Source organism: Lichenostomus cassidix, chromosome 2 (assembly GCF_008360975.1).
Source record: "Lichenostomus cassidix isolate B80296 chromosome 2, HeHo_3.0, whole genome shotgun sequence".
Taxonomy (NCBI): Eukaryota; Metazoa; Chordata; class Aves; order Passeriformes; family Meliphagidae; genus Lichenostomus; species Lichenostomus cassidix.
In genome coordinates, this window is record NC_139482.1 from 33,712,359 (window position 1) to 33,725,972 (window position 13,614).

General features: G+C 38.4%; 2 protein-coding genes across 5 annotated transcripts in view; one reads left to right on the top strand and one right to left on the bottom strand.

The window, feature by feature from the left end:
- The window catches only part of HOXA5 (homeobox A5), a 315,710-nt gene extending 308,999 nt beyond the window's left edge, over positions 1–6,711 (bottom strand). Inside the window, exon 1 of the mRNA XM_085050997.1 lies at positions 6,697–6,711. The gene's annotated coding sequence lies outside the window, so the exon portion shown is untranslated. The remainder of the gene's footprint in view (positions 1–6,696) is intronic.
- Positions 6,712–9,591: 2,880 nt separating this feature from the next.
- Positions 9,592–13,614, top strand: part of TAX1BP1 (Tax1 binding protein 1) — a 55,789-nt gene continuing 51,766 nt past the window's right edge. For 3 of the 4 annotated variants that reach the window (XM_085050983.1, XM_085050986.1, XM_085050985.1), the window contains exons 1-2: positions 9,592–9,719; positions 12,618–12,800. In XM_085050983.1, the coding sequence (XP_084907109.1) occupies positions 12,624–12,800 (177 nt within the window). In that variant the 5' untranslated portion in view covers positions 9,592–9,719; positions 12,618–12,623. Of the gene's footprint in view, positions 9,720–9,823; positions 9,954–12,617; positions 12,801–13,614 lie in introns of those variants that run through there. The other variant, XM_085050984.1, reaches the window with a different exon arrangement.

A 13,614-nucleotide genomic window follows, 5' to 3' on the forward strand; every position in this document is an offset into this window, starting at 1 on the left:
TTCTTGTTTGTACTAATTGATGCCAAAGTTACTTAAGCACTAGAGTTTTTGCCCTCTTTTTAGCTCTGATAAATCCCACTAGGATGGTTAGGCTAGACTATGCTGACTGGGTTTCCTGGAGAGCTGAAAAGATTTAAGTACCTATTTCCTAGAAGAATTCAGTTGTCTGTTTCAAATTCCCACACAAGGAGAATGTAATAGAGATTCTTTATCTAGCTGAATTTCATGGAACATGGTATGGATTTTTTAAAGTGCCTGAAAAGATTTCATTCAAAGAAAAAGCATTTTTAATCATTTTGCTAAACGGAATGTGTTGCAGTTCTGGTTATGAGCAACTTCAGCCATTACTGTCTTTTACAAATAAGTAGGATGTTTCATGTGGGTGACTGCATATATATTGTATCATGAACAGACACAAAAAACTGACAGAAGAACTGGACAACTGACACAAATAATTTAAAGTGCAAGTTACCAGTAGAGCATCCCATAGCAACTTTGGGTTGATTTAATTTTTGTGTTTTAACTGAAAGGTAATATTTAACTTTTTAAATTAATTTAGAATCTAGCAATGTTTATTAAATAGCTTCTTTCACATGACATAGAAATGCAAAGAGGATGATGACTTTGGTTCAGATTTAGATGAGTAGCTTCTGTAAAAGCAGCTGAAGAAGGAAACAAATTCCAAAGGCAGTATTGCTACATATGATAAATATTTGGTATCAATCATGATGGTTTTATTTTTACTTCTACCTGCAATGCACTATGACTTGTGTGGGAATTGCGCAAAACTCACTCAGTGCCCTTTTTCAATTATTGGGCACTGATGTAGCAAAAGAAAGTGAACATAGTAGGGCAACTGGGAAAACCAATATGGAAAAGCTACATGATATGTTGAGCTCAAATCTAAGGAGGCTGAGTAAGGATTAGGTAATTGTTTCACAGAAAAAGATGCATGCATATAAAACACAGATAAAATAGGGTTTTTCCAAGGAACATATGTGTATCAGACTAAAAGCATCAACCTCACATTAGTATGATAAAATCCTGAACTAACCTCCTTATAATACAGAAACAGGAAACCTGACACTATCTCAGTCCTTGGGTTTTCCTACACCAAAGTGTAAATCATGTTGCTTCAGAAATATTTTAAGTGGCATGCTCCTAAGCAAAGTCTTGACTTCATCCAATGGGAGGTAATCCTGCTCCTATCAACATTCTTAAGAGTTTGTTCCTGATTTTAGAGGGAGCAACATAAGGTCCCTGAAGGAGCAAGGTGCATTCCTCACCACTGGCTTGCTAGAAGAACTGGTACCCAGGAGCACAACCTACTGCAGATCAAGGGAACAATTAACTTTTGACAAAGTGACATTGTTTCTAAAGTAATATAAATCAACATAAAAGAACTAATTTATTTTCTACACTTCTGCCCCACTGAAATTTTTAATTAATATAATCCATGTAATGTTTAAGAGTTCTAATACAAATTGCACCTTTGGTTTAAGTCTAGCACTATAATTTCAGCATTGACAATGCATATGTATGGAGTAGCTTGTTTATTATTAATTTTATTTTAAATCTCTCATATCTATTGATGCATTTCCCTACTGCTGTTAAAGAGTAATGTGATTTTTGTTGTCTTGAAAGCTACCAGCACTAATAAGAAATTAATTTATTCTGGACACTTTGATTATACCTAAGTATAATTGAAGTGCAAATTGGATCTCTTGTGCTGGCCTTTTGATACCTGAAAAATTTTAGGAAAAGAAGCACAAGGATAAACATCATGAGAAGCTTCCAAAATCCAGAGTTGTTGATTTAGGAAACTCAGTTTTCTGAGTCAGACTTCATCATTATTATAATTTCTGTAAAACTGACATAGCATGCCTACTCATGTACACAACCTGATGCTTCGATTGGCAAGTAAGATGGAATAAAAAATATGCTCCATGACTGATTTTTTGAAAGAAAAGCACTTTTTGAATATTCTTTTTCCCTAGTAACACATTACCTTCACTAAACATGACATAAAACTTTGGTTTGTTACTACAAAAAATGAAAATAAATGTATCATTATCACCAGACTAATATAATCCTATTATCATCTTATTAGACAAACAGTGACAATGTTGTGTTTCTAATAGTCTCTAGAGATACAGTAAATCTAGCAGGGGAATGTCAGCCTGGTCCAAGACAGATTAAATGTAGAGAACTGGAGTATAGTTCCCAGTAAACAAACACTTTGAGGTCAGGAGGTCGTACTTGCTCAGCTGTTCTTCATAAGCCCTATTGGAAATAACTTTCATACCATCACTGAATATATTCCATGCTACCTAATAATACTGAAGGCCTAGTACAGTTGTGATATAAATGATTTCTAAGTGAAATATTGAGTGTGAAATGATCAAAAAGCAATATGTAAATGGAAAATCAGAGTGATGTTAGACATGCAATGGGTGCAATTAGTAAGATTTTTTTCTCTTTTGTGGGGGTAAATCCATCCCACTTGAAAGCTTGTGCAAATTCCCACTGACAAATGAGCTGATTTGGCCAGCAACCCTGTGATTAATGTGGCACAAACTAAGACTAACTGTATTTTAATTTAGAAAACAACTAGGAAGAATATTCAATGAACTCTCCCTTGGCAGTTGACTAATTGCAGTAGAATGGTGACCACAAGTCAACAAAGGTCTGGGAAGGAGAGAGAACTACATAATGAATTTGCTTTTGGCATCTCTTCTATCAGACAGAAAAATGCCTGGATTCCGGGAATGCTAAAATAAAGATATCAATGTGTGGATTATGATGGGTAAAGGTCACACAAACTGGTAAGACAACTTAGTCTTTTTCAGACTCATACATGTCGCCCGATTTTATGGAAAAGCTGCACTACTTACATGCCATATAAGTAACAGATACTGTTGACAAATTCAGTCAGGCCTCAGTGGTAGCATCTAAGCAGGCAGTTTCATACAGCCTTAAAAAGTCTCCTTCAGCACAGACATGGTATATTCAAAATGTGCAGGCATGCAGGCCAAATGCTGCTCACTGACATATCCTAGCAAAGATAATGGAAATAAACACTGTAAAAACAGATTTTTACCATGGTGTTTGTGTACAAAACACATATTACAGGCTTAATAGATCCTCTGCCATGTAGTGAACTAAAGCCATATGTCATGGCTGTAACATTACTGTGGTTTCAAAAGAGTATGAGTTGTTACCCATATTAATAATGTAAATTTTATTTTGATTGAAAGTTTCCAGTTACAAAACACAATAACATGCAACCACACTTTGGACAACAAAGTATGCTAACTTGGCTACAATATAATGTAAAATATTTATTAGCAAAAAGGAGAGCCATTTATTAAATAATGGGGTTTTTTTGTAGAAAGTTCTAGAAATGGAAGCTCTACAGTATTCTGCCTTTTAAAAATGTTCCTTATACAAGGAAATTAATTTGTGAAATAAGAAAAGGTATGAAAGTTCAATGATTAGAATATATTTGCATTTCTAAATGGTGCTGATCAAATAACACCAAAAAGACTACATTACTTTCTGTATGTAAATTTGCAAGCAAATCCAACATATTGTTCTCTGTACAATGTTAATAGACACAATAGAATAATAAGTCATCGGGGGGTGAATTAAAGACGAGTTTTCATTTTAGCACTGTGTTTCCTAGTAATTGATTTGTATGTAATGCATATAGCAACACGGTCATTATCTTTTTCACAGAATTTAAGTACTCGTAAGAGTTTCAGAACTGAAGCAGTAGGAGAAGGTGAGACTCAATATCACTTGACTGAGGAGTTTTCTGTAGCAATAGCAACACAAGAGTTTTAGACCCCTCTCCAAGCTGAATGCGGGGGTTTGGGGGAAGCAGCATGAGTCGATGTCTGAGTCGATGTCTGTGTCGAGACCCAGGCCAGGCACAGCCTCTCACAAGTGCACTGCATGATCTGACAGCCCTTTTTCTTGGTGCCAAGTCAAGGCTGACAAAGCACTTCTGCACCACTCAGGTGGTACCAGTCTCTGCAGGGAATTGTGAAGCTGCACCAAGCCCCCCCTCCCTGGTCCCTGCTCAGGGAGCCAAAGGAGAAAGAAAAACCAGGATAATGGTGGAGACACAACAACTGCCCGAGCCAGCCTAAAGGAGCCAGAGACAGCATTAGTATGAGGACTCAAGACATCTTTAGATCCTTTCAGAAAAACATATACGATTATGAGAAAATAGGAAAGCTGCCAAGCTTCTTGCAGATACAGTATACAGACACTTCTGTGCTCTGTCAGTGGTGGCAGCCAGTGCTGGAGGGGGACCCAGAAGGGGATACAAGAAGCATGCTGTAGGCTGCTGTGGAAAGTGCTTTCCTACTTTCAGTCCCTCAGGGTTAAGTGCTGTGCCCGGAGGTACAAGAACTTTTAAATCTCATTGCTTGTTTGTTTCCTGCCACATGCAGTTTTCCTGCCTCTGAAAACAAAATGTTGGTCATTTGGGAGCTTCCTATTACTTTCAGATAGCAAAGATAAAAGGCTGGGAGAAACAGTAAATCCACTAAAGCACACCAACCAAAGGTATATACCTGTTCTATATCTGCTAAGATTTCAGTGACACCTACTCAGTGGTCATTTACATGCCATTCTATGTATGCCAGTAAGAGGTAAGCTGGAGGGAAAAAAAACCCTTGCAAGCACCATAAATAAGAAATGAAACACTCCCCCAGACCTGGGTCTCTTGTGCACATGTATTAATTACACACCAGAGGGTAAAGCTTCAGTATGTGCAGGCATTTAATTCATTATTTGCATTTATTAAAAACATTCCTTTTCACTTTAACAATACAGTAACCCAACAGTGAAATAACAGCAATTCAAATGCAGTCATTTACAGACGTGCGGTTTCTTGTGCCCATTGTACAGTGCAGTGCTGCCAAGTCTCACACCTTAGGAGTAAGCTCCTGCTCTCTCCTCTGTCACACACGTACATGCACACACATACAAAATTTACATGTCTGCTCTCACCTATACTCTTTTGGGAAAACCCACAAATTTCATCAATCTCACTCTACAGATTTAAAAATCCTGGCAGCTTTTGAATAGCTTTTCTTCATCAGCTGCAATTAAGTGTTGGAAAAGAAATCCAAAATACACAGAGAGAAACTTTCTCCTTAATAGGAAATGTTAGCAATAGTATGGGATTTCTAATATGTTCCAAAGTTTTGCCACACCATCTTACTGGAAGGCCAAGACTGCATGCCCTGTGATTAGGTTCCCTTAAATGCTGGGCAATTCAGTGTTGTCAGCCATAACATAAAACATTATTTATAACTATTTAAATGTTTTAAGAGTATAGTTAATAGCTTTCTGTAACATGATCTTAAAGATGTTGATTAAGTGTGCTTTACAACATGACCAGAAAGAGCTTCCGATTAGTGACATCAATATATATATTTTACATCTCACATGGCCCATACTTTTAAAACTTGGAAGTGTTGAAATAGGAGTCAAACCAAAATGAAATCAAATTGTTAGAACTGAAGTGTTTCCTTACCACACTTCATCAATATCATCATGTCATGCCAATAGATTGAATATCCACAATACCAAGTACCTCTCTCTGGTAATAAAACCTAGAAAGATATAATTTTTCTGTCACTCACGCAAAGCAAAGATGAACCTCAGACAGGAAAAATTCAGGGATGGATTAAAAACTCATCATGGGTTTGGTTCAGACTATAATATAGAAAGTAAACAAGTGAAAGAAAAAATGTTAGGCTCTGGATCTCAATAAAAGTTCACATATATGCAAGGTTAAACAGATGTGACAGGGATCCATTTTTAATTTCAATGCTCTCAATTACTGAAGGAGCTCACAGGGTTAGAATGATAGTGTAGTTATGAAAATAATGTTTTGCAAACACCCAAGACTGTTCTGTGGGAGTCTGTAATTTCTCCCCACTTCCTTTGGCAATTCCGGTTAACTGCTTACAGTTTTTATTCCTCATTCATCTCATGCCTGAGAAGGGACCAGTGTCATCCTGGCAAAGCCTCAGTATAAATACAAAGCAGAGAAAATTTTGTATCCTAGACCAAATTTCACATTTCTTTGGAATCCAGTAACGTTCAAATCCAGTTATTGCATTCACACACACTTTTTACTTTCTGTAGTATTTCTATCATGACCACAATTGGAATTTGCCATTGTATATTTGTCCTCATATCTATGCACTTCAGAAACAAAGACCCTAAAGAAAGGGTTCTGCCACCTTTTTATTTCAAAGTAAATACTCTGGTGAAATGTATTTGACATGTATTCCTTGGGAGTTGTGCATATAGACACAGAGAGAAAACAGGGATTTTTTCAGCCTATAGTAGAGAAGGGCTCAGGGCCTATTGCTATCTACAACCAGCTAAGCAGAAGGTCTAGAAAAGATGGAACAGACCTCTCTTCAGAGGTGCACAGTGAAAAAACAAGAGGCAAGAGACAAAACTGGAACATGGGGCATTCCAATTTGATATAAAGAAACTTCTTTACAATGAGGGTTTTCCATCACTGAAAGAGATTTTTTAGGTGACAGGGGAATATCTCCATCTGTGGAGACATTTGAAATGTGGCTGGGCAAGGCCCTGAGGAACATGCTCCTTTGAGCTGCTCTGTACATCCCTTCCAACAAACATGGTGTTGATTATATACACATACATATATATGTATATATATAATCTCATTAAAAAGATACTTGACATTCACAATTCCTTTTTCTTTTAAATATGCATAAATACTGGCTAAACATTGATTCTACATGTTTAAAGTACATTCTTGTACACATGAAAACTGTACCATTTGTGGTAAAATACCAGCTTGAAAAAAACAGTTTCCTGTTACTGAAATCAGTGGAGTTAGAAAGCTGAAAATCAGGCCAGAAGGAGATTATTGCCACCATACCTGTAATAAGCTTTTCTAATTGAATTACTGTGTTAGTGTTAAGAGAATCTCACACCTCACGAGTTAAGATGTTGTTGGAAATGGTAATATCAACTTTTTGGTTTAAGTATTTTGCAGAGAATGTAAGCAAGGATAGAAAAATAGTGTTGGTGGTTTTTTGTTTTGTTTTGGTTTTGTTAGTTTTTGTTTGGTTTTTTTTTTTTTAGTTGGTTGTTTTGGTTTTAGTTTTTTTTTTCTGCTTTTGATTCCTAAAATATTTAAATCACATGGAATAATTTCAGAAAACAGTATCTGTCTAGAAAATTCAAACTTATTAAGGCACTGAACCATTTTTCCAGTCATATTTTTCTTGATTCAAATCTTTGTACAAGATTGTTGATTCTGTGATCACAGTGCACCACTTGTCTATTTTGGTCAAGTACTTAATTTCTCGAAGAGGCAACAACAAAATTAGAAAAAGCTTTGCACTGTCTTTCTGTAAAATATCTATAAATTCTAGAGTGATAAGATTGGCACCTACCACGCAAATGCATTTGCAAATGCATACATGAGAACACATTAAACCATACATTTATTTTAGTAAGAAAAAGTTTTATGTATGTATTATAATCACTATAGATGTGTGATGAAGATAGTTTAAAAGCTTAAAAATACATTTTCCTGAAAATTGAGGATATAAGTACAAGAAAAGACAAGATTATTCTTGATTTATTTGTCCTAATATTTACCCTGTACATGCGATAGCCACCATATGTAGTTTGTTTTATCTCTTCCAGATACACTAAGTAATAGAAATAATAAATGAATACTGAATTATAAGTAAACATAACTACCTTTATGGACTGAATGAACATTTATTAAGTGAACATGGAAATATCTCAAGTTTCTTTAAAAACTCAGAACTGGGGAGAAGTATTTTTTTAAAAATTAGGGAAGAGAGGTGGGGTTTTTATTTGTTTGTTTTTCCAGGCATTCACTTGTAAAAACTATGTTAGCTGCAAAAGAAAATCTTGATTTCAAATTTCCCATCATATTTCCATAAACCTGCATTATAATGGCTTTAAATGAAAGCAGAACTACTTTGTGTCACCAACACTGACATTCCCCAGCTGGTGACTGTAAACCCCGAGTTCTTCCTAAGTTCCAGCCCACATAAGAACAGTGTCTTGTGACTCTTAGACAGCTCTTTATCACATCATGCAGAGCAAAGAGCAGCAAGAAGAAATGGAGGGCGGAGATAAGAAAAAATAGCTCTTCTTACTTCCTTACAAATATTTATTGCTGAACAAGATGCTGGTTTCATTTTCCATTACAAAAGTTCATCTGGTCTTACAGGAGATATTGCTATACATAATTTCTTTTATCTTCTAAAATGAATTGCAGGGAATTTATTGCTTGACAGGGAAATAGGGAATATATGGATAATATAAGAGATTATTCATTGTGGCTAAAAATCAAAGGATTACTTAGTAACCTGTGATAAACCTGAAAACATAAGATTGTTTTCAGAAACAGGAAGTACAAGTACAATGGATAACCTTAATTACTTAAAAAGACATGCTTCTATGTTCCAGCTTAAGTTTCATTTCTGTTAGGACTGACCATGAAAAAGCTGGTGAATTTATCAGAAACCTAACTCAATCATTCTAATAATTAGCAATATCATAATATCATATAATATAATAACAACACATAATCCACTTGTTGAAAATACACATGAAAACATGTAAGAAAGAATAGCAGCAAAGAAGTAAAGATCTTGAAAACAGTTTGTGGCAGCAACCAACACTGGGTGCACTGGGACAAATCCTGCATTCCATTGATGGGTACCTACTGCTTGTTTTCACTCAGCACTGTGACAAGCGGATTATGTGGAGAGACATAGTGTTGTTATTAATATAATTAATGTATATTATATGACTAAGTGGTCTATGAGCTGCTTTTGGATGAAAATTTAGTGGAATCTGCGAAATAGCTGCGAGCATAGTTGGAAAAGCCTTAATGCCCAAACCATTTAAATCTAGATAGTTTTAAAACTATCAGACGTATTAATCCTGTATAAACTTGTGGCAACTGAAGTGATTAAAAGTGGTGTAGTCACCATTTCCTGGAGGTGTTCAAGAAACGAATGTACGTGGCATTTAGTGCCACGGTCTACTTGACAAGGTGGTGATTGGGCAAAGATTGGAGTCAATGAGTTCAAAGGTCTTTTCCAGCCCAAATGATTCTGTGCTTCCGTGGTTCTCTGAGTCGGTGTTACCTGAGATGTAACGCCCTTTCATGGAGATCCGCCAAGGAACGCGGGCAGAGCCCTGTGCAAGGGTTTAGGTTCGCTCTTATCTCACCCCGCCGTTGCCCTGGGAAGACCTGCAGAAGCTGGCAGATTAACGGTGGCGACCTACAGGGTGACAGCACGCCAGTGTCTTGACGTCGGACGGGAGATGATTAATTCTGGCTGAGTGTGACAGAGGTGGTGTTGTAATCACGGACGGGACGGGAAGGCACCGTGGGAGCGCTGCACGGAGGTAACAGCAGCACGTTAGGGCACACGGGGTAACACCGTCCTACCGGAGCCCACGGAGTTCTACCGAGGGCGTGAGCCTGTGGGAGGGGAGAGCGCTGGGCTGGTCTCCGCTCTGCGACCGGATCCGTGCCGGGGCCCGCCCCTCTCAGGCAGGGCCAGGCTGGAAGTGACGCGGGCGGACGGGTGGAGCTGCGCGGCGCTGGTGGCGGAGGCCCCATGTTGATGTCCCCGGCGCCCTCCGCCTCTGCCTAGGTAAGCGCTGTGCGGGGCTGGGCTGGGGGCCGGGCAGGCTGACACGCTCCTTCCCGCCGGCTCCCGGCGGCTCTGGGGCGGCCCGGGGCGGCCAGGCCGTGAGGCCGCGGTTCTGCGCCACCGGCCCCGCCGGCTGTTCGGGCCGGCCGTGGTGGGCAGGGGAGCGGCAGGGCCGGACGGCGGGGAGCGGCGGGACTCCCCTGCCCGCGGAGGAAGGCGAAGGCCGGAGCCAAGGTGACCGCATCGGGCAGGTGGCGGAGCGGCGCCGGGGAAGGGGCGGGAGGCGGCGCAGCTCCGGGCCGGGGGTGTCGGGGGCCCGGGACCGCGGCTGGAGGACTCCAGGAGGAGCTGACTGGGGCCGTGCGGCTCGTCTTGCTTTTGTTTTTCCTGCCCGACGAGCTTTTCCTCCTTTCCGCCGTCCTTTTCGCTGGGCGAAGCCAAACGCGTCGTTCAGCCTTCCCGTGGGAAGCGCTCGTCATGTCAGTAATGAAGCCTGTGCGTAGCTCTTCCTCCTCCTCCCTTCCCGTTTCCTAGCCGGTAGCTGGGAGTTAAGCAAGCAGGCACCCAGCATCCCCATAACTATCCTTGAACTGTAAGTAGATCTGAGCATCACCTAAGCTCCGGGGATTTTCCTGCTAGGCAACAGTAATCCCAGATGATTGTGCTGGTCTGCACAAGTTAGATTTGTGAACAGTTCTGCTTTGGGGTTGGAAACCAGCCTACCTTTACTGGTTCCGCTAGGGCTAGTACTGAGCTGTGACAGCTGACACCAGTATGCAGAAATGGATATATACATATAAATATATATATATATTCTTTTTTTTTGGTAGTATATTCTCCGGCTAAACTATGCAATTTTAAAAATAAATTTCTTGAAAAAAATTAAAATCAATTGATTTTGTTATTAATGTTTTATTTACTCCTTTTGTGCTTTTTCTGGCTAAGGAAACTCAAACACACTATTCCATGTCAATGGGATTTGGCTAATTTACTGAATTACGGAAAATGAACAAATTTGTTGCACTTGAAAATAAGGTTATTATTTTAGAACTGTAGAAATTGCTGATGCATGCCATCTATAGTTCAGAGTGAATCTGAGAGATGTCTTGAATATAATCCTCTGTTTTGAGATGTGTGAGAGTTTTCTGGGTTTTACTGTGCTGCAACATTTCCTACTCTCTTCTGGACTCCATAACTACATAGCTGATAGGATTTATTGCATACCCTGTTGTCTCTAGAAAACTGTGTTTTGCTCTTTACTCTTGTAGTTTCTTGGGGGTTTTTTATATCTATTAATCTTCACAAGTTTGGTGTTTTATCTTGTAATCTTGACCAACTGTAATGTCGGTCAGTATACAAAACTTTTTTATTTAACATTTGATACATTGAAATAGTGTCATGGCTGCCCATATGTACTTCATGTGTTACTCTAAACTGAGCAGTAGTAAGCTTAAAATATTGAGGGCTTATAATTAAAAAAACCCCTGTATTATGTATAAATAGGTATGTATTATACATCTCTGATATATGTATTTATGGTTGTATAAAACTAAAAAAAACCTTTTCCTTGTTTCGGATGATGAATACCTGTTTACTTCAAAGTGCATTTTGTTTCAGAAAGCACAAAGTCTTCACTACTTATTTTTTGACTGGTGAAATTTTAAAGGCTGTAGGAGATACCTAGCTTTTAATCTTTGAACTACTTGACGTTTGCAACGGCCTCTTTCTTTTTGGTTTTGGTTTCCATTCCATGTGTATCTTCAATGAAAGTAATATATTATGTCACACACTTGGCAGTTACCTCTTTCAAGGTGTGAATTTGGTTGGTTGGTTGGTATAAAATTACTTTCAGCAGCAATTGCAAGAACAGGGATAGGTCATCTTTTTAGAAATGTCGGATACCTGATCTTCCTAATCTTCTGGCCCTAATCTTCTTAATATCAAATGTTTTGACAAAATTGTGATTGTACATTTGAATCAGACACTTGAAACTTCTCAGTTGCTCATGTTCTATTTTTGGCAGATATTGCTGAATCTGAGGAAGGGACGTTCTTGTTCTGCTCATGAAGCATCTTGTGTTACTGTAGTTTGTAGCATTATGTATCCTGAATCGGGTGGTGAATGGAAAGCACGATTAAAAGCTTTTGCAGTCCAGCTGATTAGTGTTAATCCCTCCAACTGCATGCATACCTCAATGTTCCTGCTATCAATGCAGGCCATTGTTTATGGTAATGAAGCTAAACATGCAGTTTGTGTTACAGTGAGAATGGTTAAAGATGCCCTCAGACTGCTAAATGGGGGCAGGAAAATTTTTGAAGAAGAAGTAGGGAAAAAGCCAACCCAAACAAAACCCTCCTCTTTAGATAAGCTTTCTAATTTTTAAAAAAATGCCTTAAAATTGAACTTTGTTACTTTTACTGAGAGGGGAAGAAAAACATATAAAAATGCTGTGAAAAGCACCGAGCAGTACAGATTCTGAGAAAAGGTTAATGCAGGAAAGCTAAGGAACTTTTGTTTTTCCTTCTCGACCATGTCTAGAACCATTAAGAATCTTCCATTAAGTTAGAACCTTGCTTTGTTTTCACACCACTGCTTTTATTTTCCACTTTCTGACACTGTATCTGAGATACAATACTGGAGGCATTCAGCTAAGCAGTGCTTTCTCTCCGTCTTGATGTCATTGCTGAAATGACTGCTCTTTTATAGTGAGAGGTGATTGTTTTGGAGTGATGCTGAAGCAGTGCACTTTGGTGAATTTAGTCTGTGGCGCTCTGTTTTCGGAACAGAGGAACTAATTGTTAGGTTTTTCTGCCAGGTGTATTTCAAGTAGATTAATTTTCGTAACTTAAGCAGTTTTTCCACTATATTTAAGTAACAATTTCTACAATTTTGTTACAGATAATCATGTCATCCTTTCAAGAAGTTCCGTCTTCAGCCAGCACTTTGCAAACCTCCAATTTTGCACATGTGATTTTTCAAAATGTCGCGAAAAGTTATCTTCCGAACACACATCTTGAATGTCACTACACTCTGACCCAGTTTATCCATCCTCATCAGAAAGACTGGGTTGGTATTTTCAAGGTAAGTTTCTCTTGTTCTATTGCTATTTTTCAAATGTTTGCTTGCTCTCTTACAAGTTAAAAAAAAATCTCAATAGCAGTAAAAGCTCTTTCATAAACTTTAACTTAAACATTGCTTAAGTGGTGTTAGAGTGTCAGTTTTGTAACAAAGACCAACCTGGAGATCAAAACTAGAGGAATGAGTACACTGGAAGTCTGCTGGAATAAAGGAAGCTTTAATGTGTGCAGAATTAAATGGAGATGATTTGAGAAGAGATGTGTGATCACAGAGTGGCATTGTGAACAGGACTGTGTGAAGAATGTGAGACTGTGTGTGTGAAATGTGTGTGCAAAGAATGAAAACTAAGCTGGAGATAACTAGTCAGGGATGTGGGTCAGGTTTTTGTTGCCAAAACAGCCTGAACAGTATAGATCACTAAAATTATTCAAAACAGATCCTTGAAAAGAAGATATTTGGAGATATTTTTAAAGGTTAGTAAAGTTCCATTCATGGGATTAGAAATTTATTAAGTCTTATATCTACTTCTAGTTAAGACATTGATTTGTGTATCTTTGTCAGTAGAGCTCCTAATAGATGATGTTTAAATTCCTTATTTGAGTTTTCTTTAATAGAAGTCTTAATTCAGGCTTTAAAGAAGTGATGCTTTGGCGGTGGGCAGGGGAAAAAAGTAACGTATTAATTTGGTACCAGAGGACCTTTCCTGTAGAACTGTGTCCCCTGTTTAAAAATGTAAATGCTTGATTTCCTTGTACTCTGTAGATTGTGAGTCTTTAGTCAAGTTAAATTACTTCTCTGCAGCATAGAAGTACTGTGC